The following is a 24,574-nucleotide window of genomic DNA, read 5'->3' on the forward strand; positions in this document are numbered from 1 at the left end:
CACACATACACACACACACACACATACACACACACACACACACACACACATACATAATGCGATGCATTGCTGATTTTGATCATAATTAGCAAGAAACACCATCTCAAATAAATACAAGTATACTATATTGGAAGATAATTGATACTGTATAATAATTTAATTGGGCTGTAGGATATTGGACTTTCTTTGTTAAGGTCTATGATCCATCATTAGAACTGCATTGTTTTTTTTTGTACAGCTCAAAAACAATGACACAAACAGTTCAACATAGTTTTGTTCTGTCAAGCACTCTAAAAAATTAAGTATAAGTGATTTCCTTAAGTTTGTTTTTAATTATGTTTTTTTAAGGACACTTAAACTGGCCATTCAGTTTCTGCTAGGTTGCAAAAGCAAACAAACGCTGCCTAAACTTCAAGTCAAACCTGCTGCAAGTGAAAACGGCACACTGGATGTTTTTCTTGTCACTAAATCAATGAAGCCTGAGATGACAGAAACTTGGCTGTGAACATCTAGTTGGTGCACCCAGGTTTATTTCAACATACGAGAGAATTCTAAGGAGTTTGGTTACACCCTACAGGTAAAATAAAGTTACTTCCTTCTTTCATCCATCCCAGCTGGCAGGACCAAGTCTTGAACAGGCAACAAGTACTGCTACAAATAAAACAGGTTTTACTCACGCTGGGTTAAAACTACTTTCCATGTAATACACAAGTGGACCAGTTCAGACTTTTCTCATTTGCACTCATAACTGTTCATGAAAGATCCTCATAGAAAGAGTGTAAATTACAAAAGATATAATAAAACGAACAAAGTTTGTGAAGGACTAATGAGTAAATCTGGGCTGACTCAGTTTTCAACTTTTCACTTTCACACAACTCACCAGACTCTTGCATAAGAAGTGCTGAATTGAAAAGGGCTAGCTTGTGGCGTGGGTTAAGCTCCAGTGCATGGTTAAAGTTTTTCAGCGCCTCGGATGAGTCCTTCATTTCAATGTTGACGATAGCCAGATTGTACCACAGGTCTGCATTGGCACCATCAAGCTCCAAGGCTCGAAGGTAGGCATCACGCGCTTCTGTCAGCTTGTTCATCTTCAGCAGCAGCTCCCCTCTGTGCAAAAATGAGAAAAAATATCAGTATTTAATTTGAACCACCAGAAAGTACAGACAAATTATGAGAAATGCTTTTCATGTCATATTGCCTGCTGATGTAGGCCTGTTTGAAGTCTGGTCTCATGCTGATGGCTTGTCTGTAAAGCTGATCAGCTTCCTCCAGCCGTGAGTCATTGGCCCGGATCAGATTTGCCAGATTTATGTAAACATTGAGATGATTTGGGGCAACGCGTGTAGCATACTTCTTCCCTGGAATAACCTGAAGAGTTTTTAACAGACATACCATTTACTCTTAAAGCTATAGTTATATTAAAAATAAGAAAACACACACACACACACACTTAAAGTATGCTTGCTGTAAATGTAATACTGATAGTGGTAACAGTTGGATGCCAATATTAGCTTTAAATGCTAGAATGCTAAACTGTAATTAGGAGGGTGAGGCAGCTACTATACAGCAATCTAAAAAAATCCAATAGCAAATTCATGCTAAAACTCGGTCCGAGGTGGAGTCCGTACTTGGTAATAATTTGGTGCATGCAGCATCGTATTTTAGTTGACATGCTCTACAGGCACCACAGAAACAACAGCTACAAACATATCAAAACAGAAACAATAAACAACTTCATCTGAACAATGAGTCAGTACGTTTTCTGGAGGCGCAAACCTACAAAATTATTTAAATGTAATGAACTGCATGTAATACAGTGAAATACCTGTGGCATGAGCGATTTGGCAACCAAATAGGCTTCTTCTGCCTCTTTGGACCTGTTGAGGTTCTTGTAGGTTCTTCCAACATTCATGTGAGCACCAATGTCATCTGCAACAAAGGTGAAAAAGGGAAGTTTCAGGGATTTTGAAGAAGTGACGTTCTGTGCAAAAGTTACAAAGAATCACTGATAATTAGGGATGCACTGTTTAGAGGTGCATCCCCCAGGTGGTGGATTGGGGATCTCTGGTCTTGGTGTATAGGGCTGTGCCTAAATAAGCTGAAAAGCCAATAGGGTGCTGTGAACAAAAAGCAATCAGGCAGGCGGGGCTCAATAGCCCTGACAGGCAACCCACCTAGGAGAAAGGAAACTGATGTAAAACCCGGGCACCGTCAACATTTGTCAGTGGTCTATTCCTGGTGGATGGCAAGTTGACAAGAACTTTAAACTGAGAGGACAAGGGACCGGCCCTCAGTACCCAGCAAAATTTCCGGGAACCCAACCTGCGGCACATTAGGCACAGATATCGCAGGTGGTCTTATAACCGTGTCTCTGGTATTTCTGGTGAGGAATCAGGCTGGACAGGTCAGCCAGCAGTACAGTGACTGGAACAACTTCTACTCCGGCCATGGGACCTGATGCCTATGTGTCAGGCAGCGCGAATGTAGCACATTGACTGCACCCCATCAGGGAGTGGTTGGGGCCTCATAAGTGTTGGGATCTCAAGGTGATGAGGACATTGGCGTGGTTGGAGAAAGAGAGTCCTAGTCTCATTGGTTTTGGGGATGATGGAATTTACACGGAGCAACTTGCATCACTGTAAAGATGCCTGTACATTAACGTGTACCTGTCTAAGCAGGATACATACAGGTATAGCCTTTATCCAGAAAGCTCGGATAGTTAAGTCTATGAAACGTGGCCTGGGATATTCTGGGGGCACACTTCTATATGATGTGAGTAGCCACAGACCCAGAGCAGCAGTTGCCTTGACAAGAGGTGTGAGATACACTGCACTGTCCCACCTAACAACAGGTGGTGCTGTAGCAGTGCAGTTGGACTTTCAGTCAAATGGCGAATCCAGACAATCATTGCAACCTCTGTTTATCTTTCATTTGAATCACAGCAGTTACCTCAATCACAAAATTTTATAGCAATAGCCAATTACGCTAAAGGGAAGGACCTCCCGGTACTTATTGGTTGTGAAGCCAATTTCCATCGTGTGCTGGGGGCGCACACATGATGGGACTTGGCTCTGCTGACAGAAGACCTGCTCGTCTTTAAGCAGGGCAATGTACCTGCCTTCAAAACTGTTAATAGGGAGGAGGCCTATGGACTTGGTAAAAAAATATGGGACTGGGAAGTGTCCCCAGAGAAATCTATTTTAGACCATCGACAAAGTCAGTTTAAGCTGAGTGGAGAAACCACACCCTGTTACTTACAGAAACCAAAAAATATATACTGGAATCTGTTTATCAGTGGTCTATTACAGTTGATGGGTGGGAGAATTGCCAGGATTAAGCCTGTGTGATCCTGTGCAAACTGTCTGTAAGTATTCCTGTTAGAAGAAAGTCTGGAGGCCATCAAAGCAGCCGGCCTGGTGGACTCCAGAATTGTCTGGCCTCTGCAAGGCAGTAAAAGGAAAATGAAGATACAGAGTCCAACAAAGCAAAACCAGATTATGCATGATTTCCAAAATCACCATAAAAGTGTTCTAAAGGAGTGTAAAAAATTTTCTCGGGCAAAGTTTTGTGAAGATGTGAAAGGGCCTAGTGCTTCTTCTAAGCTTTACAAACTTTTCAGAAAGGATCCAGTCAACGTTCTATCCTTTAGTATTCCACCAGTAGGACTGACAGTCACACAAGCAAGTGTACTTCAGCATCTTCTCCAGGTACACCTTCCTGGGGCAGAAGAAACTTCACAGCCTATCAGTCGCTAACTCAAATCCAGAGTACAACTGGAGCCGAGCTGCATGTATTATTACTAGAGGCAAAGTAAAATAGGCAGTTAATATACATATTTGGCCCATTTAAAGCTTGTGGTCCACATGGCATTTTCCCAGTTCGCTCTAAAATTAAAATTGCTTAAGGACAGAATACCTACAATATGCTGTGTGTTGCTTGTCTAGCAAATGGCTATTTACCAGTTGAGTGGAGGACAGCAAATGTTGTCTTTCTGCCAAAAACTGGCAAGCGCATATATAGAAGCAAAATATTTCAGACCCATCAGCTTAACATACTTCTTGTTGGAGGGAATGAAGAGATTGATAGATCATCATGTAAGGGATGGTATTTAAGTCCTAAAAACATGAATATCAAGCAGGTCTTTTTACAGAAACAGCCTTACATAATGTTTTCAGAATAGAATGCAGTCTGGCATTGAATATGTGCTTGGCTGTTTCTTGGACATTCAGGGGGCATTTGACAATGTACCTGTAGAAGCTATAGAGAGAACATTTGCCATCAAAGGCGTGGATGAGACCACTACAAATTGGCTTGTTTTCATGCTTTGGACAAGGAAAGCATCGTCAACTCTGGGGGACTGTTAACGTTAACCTCAGCCAAGGCTGTCCACAGGGAGGAGTAATCTCACCTGTGTTGGCTCCTGGTTGTCGACAGCCTACTAAGTGAGTTGAACAGATTAGACTCCATACACAAGTGTATGCAGATGACTTGGTCATACTTATGGAAGGCTTCTGTCTGGGTACTGTATGTAACCTAATGCAAAGGGGACTAAACTTCTAACACACCTGATTTGAATGAATGGATGATTTTCAGGCTTCTACAGAACTAATTCACTGACTGAATCAGGTGTGTTAGAGAAGGGAAAAAAGTAAAACATACATGGCTGCGGACCTCGAGGACCGGATTGACTATCCCTGATTTAGATGGTGCCAGGAGCAGGAACTTTCAGTCAATCCTAACAAGGCATAATCAGTTCTTTTCACTCATAAAAAGTCAAAGAAGTGTTACTTATCTCTAAAGTTTGAGGGTATAGAATGTTCCTTGTCAGAGTCAGTTTAATTTTTGGTTGTAGATTTACCACCATACGATTCACCAGTTTTTATGTAAYTGTGCTGAAAGATCATGTGAAACCAGAATTATTAAATAATTCACCCAAARTCTTGTTTTCTGAATTATCATATTTGAAGTTGGTGGCTGCAGTAAACTCCCTCCATCTGCTCTCAGCTTTTATCCTCCACCTCTGCTGAAAAAGAAAAGTCCCGACACAGCCAAAACTTAAATGATCAAATATATACAAATCTATAGTAAGAAGAGGAAAACATATGACAGTTAAATGCGGTTCAGCAGTGGATAATAATGACTCCTTGAGGATGGAGAACTGAGCCGAGCTAACCGCCCCCGAAATCTGTTCAACTGTTGTGGTTTTTTTTCTTTCCATTTTTACATATTTGATAAATAAATTTGGGCTTTACTGAGAAAGGAAGCGGAGGGGTGTTATTTTAATTATGCAGAGGTGAGGGGTAAAACTCAAAGAGCAGATGACGATATTTAATTTATTTAAGCCACCAGCTTTAAATATGACGAGTATGTTCGGAAAAAAAAGTGACGTGAATAACTCCGGTTTTWCTTGACTGTCAGTACAATTCAAAAACTGTTCCGAAACACAAATCATGTAGCAAACTGTCCTGGGGATTAAATTGATTCAGAGGATTTTCTGAAACAATACTGAATTGCAAAATAAATAAACAAACAAACAAATAAATAAATATACACACACTATATTATAGAACTAATTCACTGACTGAATAAGGTGTGTTAGAGAAGGGAAAAAAGTAAAACATACATGGTGTAGGGGTCACCTCGAGTGAAGAAACAAGATTTACTGCCTCGAATCAGGCCTCGGACAGGCTTACTGACAAGGCAGGAACTCTGTCACAAACTGAACTCTATTTAGGCCATGACAGGTCATTTCAACCTAAAAGAGAATTTCTCAGTTCTCTTAATCAGATAATGGACAGAACAATCTTTTCTGTTCATGATTCATTTGGTGTTTAACTAAGAATGTTTATGCATTTGTTAAATCATAATAATGGCTGTCACAAGAAAGTGGAATCACTTCTACTCTTTTATCGTGCCTAAAAGATTAATTAATGGTATAAAAAAATCACAGAGAAAATCATTACCATGTTTTCATTGTGTTTTATATAAATCACTGTCTTTATTTTACTGGGAACACAGTAATATAATTGTGAGTTTTTCTTGAGAAAATCTTTCATTTATCTGGACTAACAGAATGGTTCAGACTGATTACTTAAACAGAAATGTTRATTAATCATCATAAATGTTTTGCAGTGATTTCTCTTAGAGTCTATCAGAAGAAAAAGCTAAAGAAAGGTTATCATATTCTGTTGTGACAACCACAGAATTTTAGCCTTGAGCTGGCGCTGCTGGCAAATCTATCTTTCTTCTTTTCCCTGACTCATCTTTACGCCCGAGGGCGGAACAAAAGTCGTCCGCTTCCATTACTAACACGGACGCCTTTGAGTGAGGGAACACTTCTTCCTGGATGCCAAACTRGGAAGGAAGGCTGAGTTTCTCTCTGGAGAAGCCAGCTTGGCTCGTTAGGTCTTGCCCATAAGCCAATTAGGGAGATCTAACGGTCGGGACAGCGGCACGCCGCCGAATGTCCCACCCGAGACTTCAAGTCTCCAAGTGTTTTTCAACTCCCAAGGGGAGATTTTATTTTGAAAGGAGGAACCGGATGCATCAGCTTGAATCTTTCTGGCGAGGATCAAAACAGAAGAAAAGTTGCCTAAAATAACACCTTTTCGCTGAGGAACAGTGAGCAGGCCGATTAAAAAGTTCCCTGACTGATCGGAGGTGAAGAAGTGACTACCCAGGGTTTGCTTAAGAAGCCGGCACCAGGTAAAACTGACGTGTTCCGGGTGACGTGTCATGTGGAAATCCTAAGCCCAGAAGGGACGTGCTGATCCGGTTGTACCACACACTTGACAAAATAAGAGTAGTAGAACACGAATCTTATTTTCATCCTTTCCTTTGTTCTTTAATTGCCAAAACTTAAGCTAACAGTGCCAGTAAAATTGCTTGGTTGTTAACATCAGAACTGACGTTTTACTGTTCTATATAAGTAATCTGAGTTTGATGTGAATTAAAATTCGGACGCGAGTTTTTATCTCTTTTAACTTTGAAGCTTGTTATAGGAAAACCAAAATCAGGTGTACTTATGATCTGTTCAATTTGTGTAAATAAATGATTGCATAGTCTTTATGAATCAACTTGAACTCGTCTGAACGTTCACTTATTGTGTCACTTTTCACTTCGCACAGTCAAGATATTAAAAGTAATGAGAAAATACCTTGGTAAAACTTTCCTCAAACCTTGTTTATGAGAGATATGTAGAAAGGCTTAATTCACCATAAGCCTACCCCCTACAATGGCTGCGGACCTCGAGGACCGGATTGACTATCCCTGGTTTAGATGGTGCCAGGAGCAGGAACTTTCAGTCAATTCTAACAAGGCATAATCAGTTCTTTTCACTCATAAAAAGTCAAAGAAGTGTTGCTTATCTCTAAAGTTTGAGGGTATAGAATGTTCCTTGTCAGAGTCAGTTTAATTTTTGGTTGTAGATTTACCACCATGCTCACTTTCTGGGATGGTATTGTCAGTTTAACATGTTATTTTCTAGCTTTCATTCAAAAAAAAGTTTGCTGTAATAGATGAAGTTGATATGACTGAGAGGGAGTTCACATCAGACACCTACTCCATGGCCGCCATCTTTATTCTTCAGTAGCAACTACCTTTTTGCTAGAACTGGTGCAAACTACTGCAGTTTCAATCATTTCTAATCTGATCTAATCATGGGAATCTTTTTTTCCAACCAATTACACATGAAAAGACAAAAATAAAATGGGGTGAATGGTGTTTGAGGGATGCATAGTTTAGGAGCAATGCTGATTTTACATTCTCCTTTTTACATTTGTGGAAATCCAGGTCGGCAACCAAAATGGCACAATAAACATACATGTGACAAAATTTCAAGTGGATATCATCAACTTGCATTTACTATGCATGCAAAATCTGAGTAGTTATAAAGTTCTGCAAGAGAAGTTATAAAATCTTTAAGGAGGAGCGCTCATTCTATGCTGCCATTTCGGTCGAAACCAGAACCTCATACTACCTCTAATTTCATACAGACTTTAGGATTTTTTCAGCCTTGGTAGTCTTTATGCATATCAGTAAAATGATCATTTGACTGTTGTATCAGTTTTTTCTTTAATTTATTTTAACAACATATGTACTAAAAAGGTACACAACAACAAATGTACAACAGTAACTACAAAAAACTATCAATGTGAAATTTAGCAATACTCATTTGTTAACTGATGTGATATAACAAACAGACAGAGCTATGTGACTAACAAGTGTGGATAGAGATAAATTAAAAGCCTTCAAAATTAGGCTCATCATCACCTGTGTTATTAAAAACTTTCTGGTATCCCTTCTCTGTAAAAAAGGCATTAGTATCCCACTCAGAAATCTCATCCAGTGTCTTGTGAGCGCCACCTCTGGTGGGGAAAACTTTTTCAGGTAGACCAACTTGTACAGAACACCGGTAGACATTAGCCATTACAGAGAAACATGTTTGTCGTTGTTCCAGGAGCGGCCCGGTTGCACATTAATGCCATTAGTTCATTATCCCCACTAAGCTGCAGGACTGCCTTTTTAACTTCTTTTTTTTTCCACATCATGTCGCCTGCTTGGATCTGTTACTATCTCGCTCGGAGGCATGAAGGAGTGTCAGAGGTAAGCTCGCTTTAAGCGCTTTTTGCTACATGGTCTCATTTCCGGACTCAGGCATTTTGTGAATGAGGCCAATATTTCAGTTAAAATACATAAGCAAAAATATTGATCCGAGTATAGTACTACCTCCCAACTTTTTGGATGATTTTATGGACTTCATTTTTTGTATTATACTTGAATAAATACAGTACATTAATGACCACTGAGTTGTTGGCGCTATTAGAAACACTCAGATGCCCAAAAAAAAGTATTATTCATAATCTTAAACATTTCAGTGAACAAGCTTTTTATTATTGCGTGTCATCTAATTTCCCTTTGGGATCAATAAAGTATTTTTGAATTTGAATTGAATTTTGAATGGGGAAAAATAGATCTGATCACTGATGTAGAGATAGCATGGATATTTTTTATAAAGTGTTTCATGCAGATCGTAAACAAACATGCCCCAATAAGAAAATGCAGAGTAAAGGGGATGAAATAAAACAAAACTGATTTTCCACAGAGTTGGCCATTGCCATTCAGGATAATCAGGCTTGGGCCAAGGCAAGGAAAACAGATTCTACTAATGACTGGCCTTTCTTTTTTTCTTTTTCTTTTTACAGTTAAGAAACAAATGCTCTTCTTTAATCCAAAAGGCCAAATCAGTGTGAAAGCAGGTTCTCTTGCCTAAGCTAATGTTTGTCCAAATGGACCCACTTCCAGAGTGGATTATAAAAGTTTAAAACCGCCAATCATTATAGTTTCATAGAAGTTCATGCAAACTATACTATTTAAACCATTGCACTACCATTAATTTTACATTAAATGGTTATTACATTCCTGCTGGAAAAGCCTCTGTATTGCGTTGGATGTGACATAGATTGTTCCTACTACTTTTTGATCTTGAAAGTACTTACAAAATAAATACCTGTGCCACAAAATGAATGGCAATGTAAAGGTTTGCAAAATATGGTTTGCACTGATTGCTATTAAATGACATTGGGTCTGTTGCAATAAACAAACAATTCATTTTGTAATTGTAAGCATTTGGACTGGATGTTAGCTCATTTGCTATAAAGAGAAAAATAAAAGATGAGACCCATGAAGAACAGTGAAGCACTGAAACAGGTCAACTGTGCCATGATGAACAGATGCCCGATTATTATAGCAGGAAAACTCGGGGTTAATGTGCTGACATTGGTAATCTTGGGGAAACACTTGTGGGTGGTGAACCCGCCAAAGTGCTGATGCACCAGTTGATAACAGGCTTCCTGAAAACTGTGAAAAAAGACCCCTAAAAACTGAGTACGGCTCAAGCTGTCTTAGCTGCTTTTTCATGTAATAGTGATAGAAATTTGGTTAAAGTCCATTTGACTGCAGTCATAAGATTACAGAATATAATAAATGGACCCATTGAACAACAAATTGGCTTTAAACCATGTGAGGAGTGAAGAACAAGGGCGACTACAGAAGCATTTCATGCTCCAACAGTCATCCCTTTCACCACCTCCAGAATGAACTAATTCAATTTTACTTCCATTGTACAAAACACCCTCTTATATGTTAAGTTACATGCCATTAAGCAAAGTCTAAATTTAAACTGTCATTGGTTCTTGTAATTTTTTTGCTTCTTGCAATAAAGCACTGCTTTTTTTCTGTAATTTTTATTTTTAATTTTCTGCTCTATTTCATCTAGGAAAACAGGAAATCTAGCAACCGAAGCTGTAGTATTTGTTTTCAGCATGATGTCCTGGTATTTTGGTTTTTGTGACAGTTGTGGTAAACAATGCAACAATGTGGCAGTTTGTGAACTTCCAAGGGTTACAACACTGATATGAAAAACAAAGAGGGAGATTACTCTGTTATGAAATAATTTCAAAATATGTTTAGTAACTCATTAACAGCATATACGCCAATACACACTGCCTGATTATAAAAAAAAGGTCATCACCTGATTTTAACAAAGCAAATAGGTAAGAGCTTCCCATTGTATAATGGGTGATCGTGTTTCAGCTGGCAACAGGTTGTTTAATCGTAACTGATGCAGTGAGTCTCCTTTGTTAAACAACCATGTCAAAAGACGCATTCTGTGGCCATTGAAAAGATGTTGATCTTTTCCAGATGGGTCAGATTATTGGCATACATCAAATGAAGAAAACATTAAGATCGCTAAAACTACTAAAAGTGGGTTAAGAACTGTGCAACGCATTATTAAAATCTGAAAGCATGGGGGAAACATTATTAAGCAAGGAATTTGTTCAGAAAATCATCTTGAATGATAGTGATTGGTGATTACTTAAAACATTTGGCGAAGTCAAATTGTAGAAAGACAACAATAGTGCTGACATCTATGTTAAAGAGTGAAATTACACATGAACAAAATTATTGGTATCCCTGTGTGACTGAAAAGCCCACAATGCTCCCTGAAATCAATTGAAACTAAGAAAGGTAATAATAAATGAAAGTTAAACAATGAAGCAGACATTGCTTTTGAATTGTGGCTCAACAGAATAATAAAAAAAACTTATGGAAGAGGTCTGAACAAAGATCATGGAACCTGTAACTTACTATTTCATTGCACAACCTTTGGAGGCAATCACTGCAATCAAATGATTTCTGTATTTATCAATTAGACTTCTGTGCCTGTTCACAGGTATGTTGGCCCACTTCTTGAGATATATAGGTTATCACATGACTTTTCAACATTGCAGTTTTACAGGTCCAATTTTTTTAATCACTGTCCATTAAGACAATACAAACAAACAAATAATTAGTTAACAGTGTAGTAAACATAAAGGTCTTTATTTGAAACAGAAGACATACTGCTCACTGAAAAAGTTTTTAAAATGATACTATGACCAAAATTTTTAACTTAAACATCTCAATAAAAATGACATTAAAAACAAATTTTTAATTTAAGTGCAAATGTTTAAGGGCTGAACATCTTATAAACATCTCAAACTCAACATTTCATGAATAAATATCTTTTAGACTACATAGGCCACTCAGATAGCCAACTCCTGAAGTTTGGCCTTCGAGATCTTTGGCCTGCTTTCCTAGCATTAAAACCCTCAAGATTTGGGCCCTCTACATTGATGCTATGCAGTTCTTCCACTTTGTCTGAATGAAGGGATACTCTTTAAAGGGTAATAAAATAATTGGTGATGCAATATTTTCCAATTATTACAAAAAACAAAATAAGTATAAATAAGTATATTTGTGTAGCCTTTGTTTTTAGGGTTATTAACAAAGTTTGTGTACTCAGACCAGCAATTTTTGGGGTCACAAGTTTTTGCCATGAATATTTTGTGGGTCAGAAGATAAAAAGTTTGGGAACCAATGCTCTGGTGTAACTAAGTTCTTTTGTTTACCATAAAGTTTTGGGGTAAAAAAACAAATTAAATAAATAAACTCACTGACACATTTTACAGTTTGTCTGTATATATTGTATATACAGTGGGGAGAACAAGTATTTGATGCACTGTTGATTTTTCAGGTTTTCCCACTTGCAAAGCTTGTAGATGACTGTAATTTTTATCATAGGTACTCTTCAACTGTGAGTGATGGAATCTAAAACAAAAATCCAGAAAAATACAATGTATGATTTTTAAATAATTAATTTCCATTTTATTGTGTGACATAAGTATTTGATACACCAGAAAAATGAAACTTAATATTTGGTACAGAAACCTTTGTTTGCAATTACAGAGATCAGACGTTTCCTGTAGTTCTTGACCAGGTTTGCACACACTGCAGCAGGGATTTTGGCCCACTCCTCCATACAGATCTCCTCCAGAGCCTTCAGGTTTCAGGGCTGTCGCTGGGCCACACAGACTTTAAGCTCCCTCCAAAGATTTTCTATTGGATTCAGGTCTGGAGACTGGCTAGGCCACTCCAGGACCTTAAGATGTTTCCTACGGAGCCACTCTTTAGTTGCCCTGGCTGTGTGTTTTGGGTCGTTATCATGCTGGAAGACCCAGCCACGACCCATCTTCAGTGCTCTTACTGAGGGAAGGAGGTTGTTGGCCAAAATCTCACGATACATGGCCCCATCCATCCTTCCCACAATATGGTGCAGTCGTCCTGTCTCCTTTGCAGAAAAGCATCCCCAAAGAATGAAGTTTCCACCACCATGCTTCACGGTTGGGATGGTGTTCTTGGGGTTGTACTCATCATTCTTCTTCCTCCAAACATGACGAGTGGAGTTTAAASCAAAAAGTTCTATTTTTGTCTCATCAGACCACATGACCTTCTCCCATTCCTCCTCTGGATCATTCAGATAGTCATTTGCAAACATCAGACGGGCTTTGACATGCGTTGGCTTGAGGAAGGGCACGTTGCGTGCACTGCAGGATTTTAATCCTTGATGGCGTAGAGTGTTACTGATTGTTTTCTTTGAGACTGTGGTCCCAGCTCTATTCAGGTCATTGACCAGGTCCTGCCGTGTAGTTCTGGGCTCATTCCTCACCTTCCTCAAGATCAATGATGCTCCACGAGGTGAGATCTTGCATGGCGCCCCAGACCGAGGGAGATTTTCCGTTATTTTGTATTTCTTCCATTTTCTAATAATTGCACCAACTGTTGTTGCCTTCTCACCAAAGCTGCTTGCCTATTGTCCTGTAGCCCATCCCAGCCTTGTGCAGGTCTACAATTTTATCCCTGATGCCCTTACACAGCTCTCTGGTCTTGGGCATTGTGGAGATGCTGGAGTCTGATTGATTGAGTGTGTGGACAGGTGTCTTTTATACGGGTAACAAGTTCAAACAGGTGCAGTTAATACAGGTAATGAGTGGAGAACAGGAGGGCTTCTTAAAGAAGAACTAACATGTTTGTGAGAGCCAAAATTCTTACTGGTTGATAGATGATCAAATACTTATTTCACACAATAAAATAGAAATTAATTATTTAAAAATCATACATTGTATTTTTCTGGATTTTTGTTTTAGATTCCATCACTCACAGTTGAAGAGTACCTATGATAAAAATTACAGTCTTCTACAAGCTTTGCACGTGGGAAAACCTGAAAAATCAACAGTGTATCAAATACTTGTTCTCCCCACTGTATAAAAGGGGTGCAACAATATACGTATCTGTATCAAACCATTCAATACAGCGCTTTAGGATCAAAACGCACTTGTGTCGAACAATTCAGATTTTTAAAATATATTTTATCAACTTGTCTTCTGAAGATGCACTGTGTTGAAAGTTCAGTGGATTTGCATTCAACTATAATACATACATACATTTACATGTATTTGTGTGCGTAGCCTTAGACTGTGTGTGTAATTGTATATATACAGTATATATATATACACACACACACACACACACACACACACACACACACACACACACACACATTTTTAAAATGGAAGTATCATTACATTTAGGTAAGTGTGCAGAACCATGCCTCCCTCTGGTAGTGTCAATAAGAAATTGCTGCCCCTACCATCATTCAGGCGGCCCATCCCTGTACTAAGATGTTATTATTTGTAACTGTAACAGAGAACCATAATGTAAAACAACCATTTGAGAGTCAAATTCCATCAAGTAAAACTTCTGACATGCATAAAACTGTGTTTCTCAATAAGGATTTTACAGCAGGGCTATTGTTTGCATGTTTTTTTTCTCTTTCTATTGCCTTTATAATGACCTAACCTCCATATAACTTCTTTACTGGCAAGATTTCAGTGAGTTTCTCAGCATGAGAAAAACAAAGCACAATAAACACAACCAAGAACACATTCTGTGAGGTCTCAAAATATCTTTCATCTTGTAACCACAAAATATTTACACCACCATTTTATTTGGAAATGTCAAAATGACTTATGGGTGTCTGATTGATGTCTCTCACCTGGTTGGACGCGAGTGGCCTGGAGAAAATATCGTAGAGCCATTGCATAATTGTTCTGGTTCTCTAAAGCGTGGCCAACATTATTCCACAACTTGGCATTGTTCTTGTTAACCTGAAATGGTACAACACTTAATAAACATGGCAATCAACCATATGTTGTTTTGCAAAAGGCTTGATTGATCAAAGCAGATTTATCTATTAGACTTTTTTTTAGCGAGAATTAAATCACAATATGAATGAAACTGTTTTTCAGCACTGGAGAACTGCCAACATAATTTTACAATATGGTCACAGTCTAGGCATCTTACCTTCAGGGCGGAGGTAAATAAAGTGTATTCTGACTCCCAGTCCCAGTTTCTGTTGAAAGTTTTCACTGCATGCATAGTAAACAGCACTCCAATCATCAACCAGGAAATCTTTTTCAATTGTCTGCAACAAACAATTTAAGACTTTGAATCAGGGCCCATTCTAGGAATTCATATTTGAGGGGGCAGGCAGAAATATGAAGGGGGCATCATGCGTATACATCATGTTAAGTATTTTCTTCATAGGATTGGATCACTGCTGTTAGCTGTGTCCAAACCTCCAAGAAATGGATTGAGCTCTAAGACCTGTCCAGCTGTGTCCCAATTAAAGACAACATTTATGCTGGTGTAGCTCTTAGAATCTCAGACACACAACCTCCCTGACCCAAACAATGTGGTAATCCCTCAGTATAAAAGAAAATACATAATACAAATAAGACATATTAAAAATATCCATCATCCAAGTTTTAACAACCTGCAACATGACATGTATTTATTGGTTGGACATTAGACATCTATGCATCTCAAATAACACAACTAGAGTGGGCTCTGCCTGTCCACCCATTGTTTACATCTGTGACATCGTGAAGAAACTAATATGGCATCTGGAGAGGCCAATGTCTCACAGATGACAAGACTATTTAATTCATGGCAGACCTAACTGGATCTGTGTCACCAATTATTTTCATTACAATAAATAATATAATTCATAATTAAAGTTAATTTCATATGACAATAATGTAAAACAGCTAGATGCTATTTAATGGTAAACGGACTGTACTTATAAAGCGCCAGTGCTTCACACTGTGCACTCATTTACCCATCCACACAACATTCATTCAGCACTCTATTATACCTCTACAAAACTTACATGTATATATGTTACAATGCATTCAACATTTATAGAGACTCACAGTGCTTTTAAACCACATTCACACACTAATGGGACACTCTTGCCCAGGAACACTTTGACATATGAATAGTGGGAGATTACCTCCCAGCTACCAACCCACCAAATTTCAGCTTTATGCATCTAACTGCTGAGAAACCAGGGTGCCATGTTGAATCACACAAACGAGGGGCCTTTCCCAATCGGTGCCTACACACTCACCCTACTCCCTGCTCACTCAGTTTGCGTGTTCCCGCGGAGGGTTGGCCATATTAAGTCCCATCTGGAACCAATTACGGATGAGGGCGAGTGGCTTATTAAGCCCTCCACACCGAGTCTGCATCCGATGCAGACTTGAGCAGCAGGTGCAGCACCAAATATTGGTCGTATGGAGGACGGGATGTATAAATATAAGTTCCGCATATGTTTTGTACACATACTAAGTAACCTCACCAACAAATATAATTCCACATAAATCATGTTTAATTCTGTTCTAACTTTATTAAAGACACAGAACCCCGGTCCATATTTAAAAAAGAAAGGAAACATTAAAAAAATAAAGAAAAAATAAATAAATTATTTTTAAAAAATGTTAAAATCCAATTATTTTGACAAGTTATCACACTGTGTTTGTTATAAATACAGTCATATCTGAAAACTCTCTAAAATGTGGGCCTAATTAAATATTTTCTTTGGTCCTATTAAAAAAAGCGTTTGTTCTCCTGCATTCAGTCAATAACACCTAGCTGCAGCTTGCAGCCCCCGATCGCTTCTCCATTCAGTCACTGCCAGAGGTTGGACTGTTACCATGGCGAGTGTGTAGCCACCGATTGGGAAAGGGCCTATTTTTCTCATTCAGCTGAAAGGCTGTCCTGCCCAGTATCAGCCTCAGCCAATCAGAAAGGCCAGATTGTGATGCTGTTACAGGGCAGCTATGCAGAAACTCACTTTCAACATGAGAAAACCTCTGAAAATTTTAGTTCAAACAAACATCCGAACAGACAGTTGAACAAGCCAAAAAAAAAAAAAAAGCTTAACAGAAGCTGTAAAAGATGGAATGAACCTTTAAAGACATAAACGTACATTAAAAATACACACTCAGAAACCCACACAGTCACAAACATCAGTTAAACACAACACAGCAGGACACAAGAAAAAAAGCAAAAATTTAACAAACTTAAATGCTGACTGTACAATAACAGTTCAAGATATCAAAAAGTGGAATGATTTAGTAATAATTGAAATTCTAATGTTTTGTTTAAAGTTTGAATGGCCCAGTCTGGTGCAAGTTTGCTGAAGTAGTTAAAGTTCTATATATTAGAACTTTAACTTAAAGCAATGCATTCCTCTGCTCTTTTATTCATTTGATATGGGAAGCCCTAATAAGACATGAAAAAAGGTTCCATGCATTTAACACTTCCCAGGTGGACTTTTGAAATTCCTTTTTTTTAATCCAACAAAATCCAGAAATCTCTAAAACATCTTACTTAAAATCTTACTTCTAGCATGCAAAGCTTTCGACAAAAAAAGCTCCATCTTACTTCAATCCAGCTTACATTAAAATCTCATTGTTCCATATTTTCCAAACAGATCACTTCACTTCAAGACTGCAGGTTTACGTGAAGCTCATGGAGTTTCTAAAAGTTTGGCAAACGTAAGGCAGAGTTTTCAGTTATCACACTCTTGTAGAACTAATCTCCAGTTTTCACCTAAGGCCGACATTCTGTCTACTTTTAAGACTAGGGTTAAGATTTTCCTTTGGGTTTCCTGATTTATCCATTACTTGTGCTAATATAGCCTTAGACTGCTGGAAGAAAAACTGACCATATTTCCTCACACTGTTGCTGTCATTACTCGCTCTACTCCCCATGTTTATATTTGTAATTATTGGCAACATTAAAAAGTTTCTGTTTTCTTCATTTGTATATAATACCAGGACCAACATTTCCATGTTTATTCATCTCTCTGATCTCTCAACCAGATGCTCAGTCAGTTGAGGTGAATCCTGGTTCTGGTTTGATGGGTTTCTTTCTGTTAAGAGTTGTTTATTAACACTTTCACCCTGTACTTAGAATGAAGGTTTGAACCACCTGAAGATCTGATGGTTTTTGAAAGTTCCTGTCATTTAAGACAACTTATGCTGACTTGTAAAAATCTTGTTATGAATCAATGATTTATGTACATTCTATATATTCATTCAACTTGTAAGGATTTCAGCGTGTATAACAGGAACAGTCAATCCTGGTCCACAAGGGCTGCAGCCCTGCACGTTTTACTTGTTTCTCTGCTCCAATGCACCTGATTTGAATGAATGAATGAATGAATATTTCAGGCTTCTGCAGAACTTGGAAAAAGTAATTCACTGACTGAATCAGGTGTGTTGGAGAAGGGAAAAAAGTCAAAGATGTAGGGCTGCAGCCCTCGAGGACAAGGATTGACTATCCCTGGTACACGTTCAAAAGAAGCTTCCAGAAGATTAATTTTTGTCCATCTTTAGCATAGATATTTAGTGTTATGTTATGGTGAGAGGGGATGGATAAAGAACCCATATGAAAGGGGTTGTATAAGTGGGCCGTTGCTCTCCTGAAAAGGACACTGAGCTTTAATCAAACCTTTGTCCCTCAGATAAAGGACACAAGGTTAGAAACCATTCAGTGTTCTATGCTTCTCCGGATCCATAAAGGAGTCCCCAAGAATTTCCTTTCTTTTACGTCTCTTTTCCAGTTAAGCTTCCTGTCTAGATAGAGATTTAAAAGTTTTAACAACTCTGATAAGGAGCGTTTTACTCTCTCAAACTTTGGAGGTGAGTAACCTTTCCTTGACTTCTTTTGAGTGGAAAGAACCATTTCTGTCTTGTTTGGATTGACTGAAAGTTCCAGCTTGGCACCATCTGAACACTATAGTTCCCTCTGCATTAGGTTACATACAGTACCCAGGCAGAAGTCTTCTATAAGTATGACCAAGTCATCGACATACCCTTGTGTCAACTCATTTAGTAGGCTGTCGACAACCAGGAGCCAACCCAGGGATGAGATTACTCCTCCCTGTGGACAGCCCCGTCTGAGGTTAACGGTTATCAAACAGTCCCTTAAGAGCTGAAAATCCTTTTTGAAACATGAAAATGAGCCAATTTGTAGTTGTCATCCACACCTTTGCTGGCAAGTGTTCTATCTATAGCTTCTAGAGGTACAGATGAGATTATCTACATATTTATTACTGTCTTAACTTCCCCATTACACATCATAGATACAATCATTTTGTTCCCCAGGTATGAAATAAATAAAAATAATGTCATCCTTCAGGTAAAGCAATAAACCTCAGTAATTCAGACATGGATTATTGTCTTGATAATTCAAAATGTCTCATTCATACAAAAGTGTTACGTGTGGGTCTGTTGTTTAGCACTTTAGTAACACACAGCAACAAACTGTTCCTATCCATTTTTAAACATCTTTTTACAAGTACACTTACCCTTTATGTGACACAATTTTGAAGCCATGTGCTACAAGGACACAGAATCCCATACTGGGAACATAAAGTACTCTCTCCGCCACAACAAAACCCACAGGGAAGAAAAGGTTGGATGCTGGAATGAAAGGCAGGACGATCAAAGACAAAGCCTGAGGAAGAAAACAAAAGACACTTCAGAGATCTTGCACAAAATGTTTTCCAAGGTAAATACCATAAAATATATAATACACCACCAAGAAGTTACTTTTGATAAGCATCAATAAGACCTGATTGATTATTTCTCAAGAGTTTAATAAGTAAAACTGTTGGCATTAAAAACAATCAACATCACATGAATAATGAGTAAATGCTCGAATATTAGTTTTCTCACATTGTATCAGTGCAAAAGCCAATAGATATGGTTTAAATTAAATGGTAACTTCCACTGTGAATAAAAAAAGAATAAATAATAAAAAAGGTTATTATGATTGGCACCACACCACAGTTGGTCCAATCAGTTTTAAAAACAATCAGAACAAGTTTAAACTTAAGATAAACTCTTACAACAACCAGGTTAATATACTGGTTGATCAAATTTTGTGAAAAATTATATTTTTATTGAAAAGGATAACAACAACAACAACAACAATAATATTTAGCTAGAAAACATATCCATGAAACAGTGTACATTCAAAAATATTCCCAACACTGGATCATCATCTTCATCATCTTAAATTAGCCAATAGCCATTGTTTGTTTTTAATTGGAAGACATAACTTGGGTGCTTGTTTGGCACAATAGTTCAGTAGGTAGTCCTACAGTGCAACTCAGGAATACTTGCATTAAAACTACCAAACTAATGCAATCAACACTGCAGAGGAAACTCTCCACTGAGGCACTGCAGTTACAGCAGCTTCACCCACACACACAGACACACTTATCCTTTGCACGTGACCAAAACACATTTTTAATCCCCTACCTACTTAAGAATTTTTAGCATTCGTGATTAATTCATTATATTTTCTGTTTCTAAAAATCATTTCTAATTGCGTAGGGATGGCACAAATATGTTCATCACAAAAGCTGGACATAATTTGCATCTACACTCACTGGCCATTTTATTATGTACGCCTTGCTAGTACCAGATTGGACCCCATCTTGCCTTCAGAACTGCATTAATCCTTCATAGCATAGATTCAACAAGGTACTGAAAACATTCCTCAGCAAGTCTGGTTCATATTGACATGATAGCATCACACAGTTGCTGCAGATTTGTCGGATGCACACCCTTGATGTGAATCTCCTGTTCCACTACATCCCAAAGATGCTCTATTGGATTGAGATCTGGTGACTGTGGAGTCCATTTGAGTACAGTGAACTCATTGTCATGTTCAAGAAACCAGTCTGAGATGATTTACCCTTTATGACATGGCTCGTTATCCTGCTGAAAGTAGCCATCACAAGATGGGTACATTGTGGTCATAAAGGGATGGACATGGTCAGCAACAATACTCAGGTAGGCTGTGGCGTTGACACGATGCTCAGTTGGTACTAATGGGCCCAAAATGTGTCAGGAAAATATCTCCCACACCATTGCACCACCATCACGAGCCTGAACCGGTGATACAAGGGAGGATGAGTCCATGCTTTCATGTTGTTGACGCGAAATTCTGACCCTAACATCCAAATGTCACAGCAGAAATCGAGACTCATCAGACCAAGCAACATTTTTCCAACCTTCCATTGTCCAGTTTTGGTGTAGCCTCAGTTTCCTGTTCTTAGCTGGCAGGAGTGGCACCTTATGTGGTCTTCTGCTGTTGTAACCCATCCGCCACAAGTTTTGACGTGTTGTGCGAGATGCTCTTCTGCATACTTTGGTTGTAACAAGTGGTTTATCAGTGGTCTCTCAGCTTGAACCAGACGGGCCATTCTCCTCTGACCTCTGGCATCAACAAGGCATTTACGCCCACAAAACTGCAGAACTTAATATCAAAAGATGAACATGAGACAAGAGTTCCAAATGTCAGCTTTTATTTCCTGGTATTTACATGTAGATGTGTTAAACAACCCAGAACATACCACCCTTTGTCTGAACTCACCCATTTTTCAAGTGAGAAAAACTATTGGAACATGTGACTGACAGCTGTTTCTTATTGACCAGGTGTTGCCTTTAAGGTTGATTGTTCAAACATTAAATATATATGCATGACTAATCTACTTTTTGCCCTGGGTTTAAACTTATAAAATATATTTTTTCTTGTAAAAGAGGATGGTAAATGGACTGAACTTAGAGTGCTTTATCAAATCTCTCAAGACCTTAAAGTGCTTTACACTTACAGACATTCACCCACTCACACCTGATGATGGTAAGCTACATTGAAGCCACAGCTACCCTGGGGCACACTGCCAGAAGCGAGGCTGCCATGCACCGGTACCACTGGACCCTCTGACCACCATGCGTAGGCAAGGCGGGTGAAGCGTCTTGCCCAAAGACACAATGACTGAGATGGCTGGATGGGAGATCGAACCGGCGACCTTCCGGTTCCAGGATGACGCCCCTAACTACTCCACCACAGTCACCCAGGATAAACCAACATGAAGTCCAGAGAGCTGTCTATGGGAAAAAGCAAGCCTTTTTGAAGTTGAGAAAAGAAGGAACATCAATCAGAGACATTAGACAAATATTGGGCATAGCAAGCACAACAATTTGTAAAGTCCTAAATAAGAAAGAAACTACTGATATACTGAGCAACAGACATCGAACAGGTCAGGCAAAGAAAACAACAGTAGTTGATGACAGAAATATTGTGAGAGCTGTGAAAAAAAAAAAAACATCAGTAATGCCCCTTTTCCACTAGTGCCATTTAGTGTAGTGTCTGTACGGTTCGGTACGATTCCAAGCCATTTCCATTAGGCCAGATCCATGGAACCGGCACTATTTTTAGTACCTACTTCATTGTGGTTCCAACTGGCCCTAGCTGACACCAAAATGCGACGTCAGAACACTGTTCATCACTGATTGGCTACATTTTTGCAAATGTTTAAAATTTCAAAAGTTATTCATCAAATGTGTTTCCATCTCTCATTTTGCTCATTAATTTTTATTTAAAATACCTAAAAATCACCTCCACCAACTTCCCAAAACACACCCATTGGAACCGGACTGGAACATCAGTGGAAAACCAACTGGTCCGACCCGTACCTAAACCGACCATTCCGACACTACACTAAGTAGCACTAGAGGAAAAGGGGCATTAGTGACATCACCAACAACCTCCACAGTGCAAGGGTGAAGGTATCACAATCCACTGTTGGAAGAAGACTCAGAGAGCAGAAATATAGAGGCCATACACAAAGATGCAAACCACAGAGATGAGCTGCAAATGTTCTGGAAGATAATCTTATGGACTGATGAGACCAAGATAGAGAAATGTTTCCAAACTAATCTGGAATAATTTTATCATGCAGCAGGAAAATGACCCAAAGCACACTGCCAACAAAACAAAGGACTTTATCAGGGGAAAAAAAGTGGAAGGTTTTAGATTGGCCAAGTCAATCACCTGACCAGAACCCAACAGAGCATGCATTTCACCTCCTGAAGAGGAGAGTGAACGGTCAGTGTATCTTTTGGTCATTGGATTTTCATTTTTGAAACTGGTATTAAAAAACAAGAAACTAGTGGATATTTCATTTTTTTGTTTTAAAATATTGAAATTAAAATTAAAATACAAAGCGTTTCTCATTCTTAGTGTCAAAAAGGGATGAACGGAATTTTTAAAATGATTTGAGTTTCATTTTCTGTTTTGGATAGCATAAAAGAAAATTACTTGAAGACAGAAACGAAAAAAGACTCGTTTGTCCATAATCTACGACAAGTCGTGCCAACTTACTGTATCTCTACAATAAACTGTTTCACCACCAGAAGGGGTGTCTGCAATATCAAAGCTATTCAATGAACATCCCATTAAAAGTAAAAAGTACTGATGCTGACTTTGGTATCAAATATATTTGCCAAGTATTTATTTGGTATCAGATCAATATCAAAGTCGTAGTGCCGCCTACCCTTCACTGAAAGGAAAACTCCAAGGACGCAAACTGACAGAAAAAAGCACAGATTTTGTCAAAACTCAGGAGGGAAAAAAACCTTTGTGCTCACAGAACAACAATCATACAACACACTAATAGAATGAAATTTAAATTATTTTGCTTTTTACTGAGATAAATGGAGGTGAAGTGGAGGCAGTAGTAGACAGGTATTCAGTAAAAGACTTATTTGGCCAAAAGCCACACAAAGTACTTCTGCAAAGCCTTTGGTCACAGAGCGACAGTCATCATACAACTCCTTTATGGACATACGTCTCCGTGTTTCAGCTTTTATTTACAGAAATTAGTGTTTCATTATGCAGAGCTGCCAGGCGAGCGCCCCTTCTGGTGGGAGAATAGATAGTCGTAGAATACAAACAAGCAAGCCTTCTTTTCGTTTCTTTCTTAAATAAATTTTCTTTTTTGCTATCTGAAACAGAAAATGAAACTGAAATCATTTTTAAAAATTTGTTTATCCCTTTTGGACACTAAGAATGAGAAACGCTTTGTATTTTAATTTCAATTTCAGTACTTTAAAACAAAAGTCAAATATCCACCTGTTTTTTGTTTTTTAATTCCTGTTTCGAAAATGAAAATCCAATGACCAAAAGATACACTGACCCTGAACCCCATGAAACAAACAAGGAGTGAAAGAAGCAGCAGCAAAAGCCTGAAACAGCATCACAAATGCAGTTACAACATTGACAGATTGTATGTCACAACCAATAAAGAACTGAACAATGGTTAAACAGTCGATCATAATTTCAATACAGGATATCATCTTGAATGAAATGTTCAAGTTTGATTTATGACAATTGTTATAGTTGTCAAATACTTTGTCTGCTGTCAGATTTATTCACTTGTTCCCCAACTGTGTAATTCTAGCATTATCCTTTTTGTTCACACAGCAGCAATACTGATATGTTAGTTTGGCTGACACTATAGCTGGCCCATCTGTCTGGTTGCACTAAGCACAGCCCACTAGAACAGTATGAAACGGCCAATTATGCAATAACCGGAACATGTCCAAGTTCGTCAAGCTGCCATGGCCACTCTCTATGGCTGCCAATAGCCATTAATATTTTATGTGTTTCTCAAAGGGTCTGAACTTTACACAGCCATTTTAAAGCTGCTAGGATGACATGTGAGATTGGGAGGACACTAAAATGCAATTTTACACTGCCACCAGGTGGTGTAGTGGTGAATTTACACCATAAACTTGAATAAGAACACTACGTATACTGAGCCCCGCCCATCCTGTCCACCGGTATCCTCTGTGACAGCATGGAGGAGCAGAAATGGAGACCAAACAGGACAACAGCTCACAGCCTCCATAGAAACTAATAGATAAACAGCAGCTGGACCAGATCTGTTTCACAGATTATCTGTCATGTTTTTACAATAAATTAATAA

The 24,574-nt window shown here is 38.5% G+C and overlaps 1 protein-coding gene across 1 annotated transcript in view; it reads right to left on the reverse strand.

Annotated features, from left to right (window-relative positions):
* Positions 1 to 24,574, reverse strand: part of tmtc3 (transmembrane O-mannosyltransferase targeting cadherins 3) — a 65,276-nt gene that overhangs the window by 5,441 nt on the left and 35,261 nt on the right. The window contains exons 8-13 of the mRNA XM_014017620.1: positions 19,100 to 19,248; positions 14,743 to 14,863; positions 14,435 to 14,546; positions 1,826 to 1,929; positions 1,199 to 1,368; positions 881 to 1,107 (exon numbers count right to left, since the gene is read on the reverse strand). Coding sequence (XP_013873074.1) covers positions 881 to 1,107; positions 1,199 to 1,368; positions 1,826 to 1,929; positions 14,435 to 14,546; positions 14,743 to 14,863; positions 19,100 to 19,248 — 883 coding nt within the window. The remainder of the gene's footprint in view (positions 1 to 880; positions 1,108 to 1,198; positions 1,369 to 1,825; positions 1,930 to 14,434; positions 14,547 to 14,742; positions 14,864 to 19,099; positions 19,249 to 24,574) is intronic.

The sequence above is a fragment of the Austrofundulus limnaeus genome, unplaced genomic scaffold (assembly GCF_001266775.1).
Source record: "Austrofundulus limnaeus strain Quisiro unplaced genomic scaffold, Austrofundulus_limnaeus-1.0 Scaffold173, whole genome shotgun sequence".
NCBI classification, from domain to species: domain Eukaryota; kingdom Metazoa; phylum Chordata; class Actinopteri; order Cyprinodontiformes; family Rivulidae; genus Austrofundulus; species Austrofundulus limnaeus.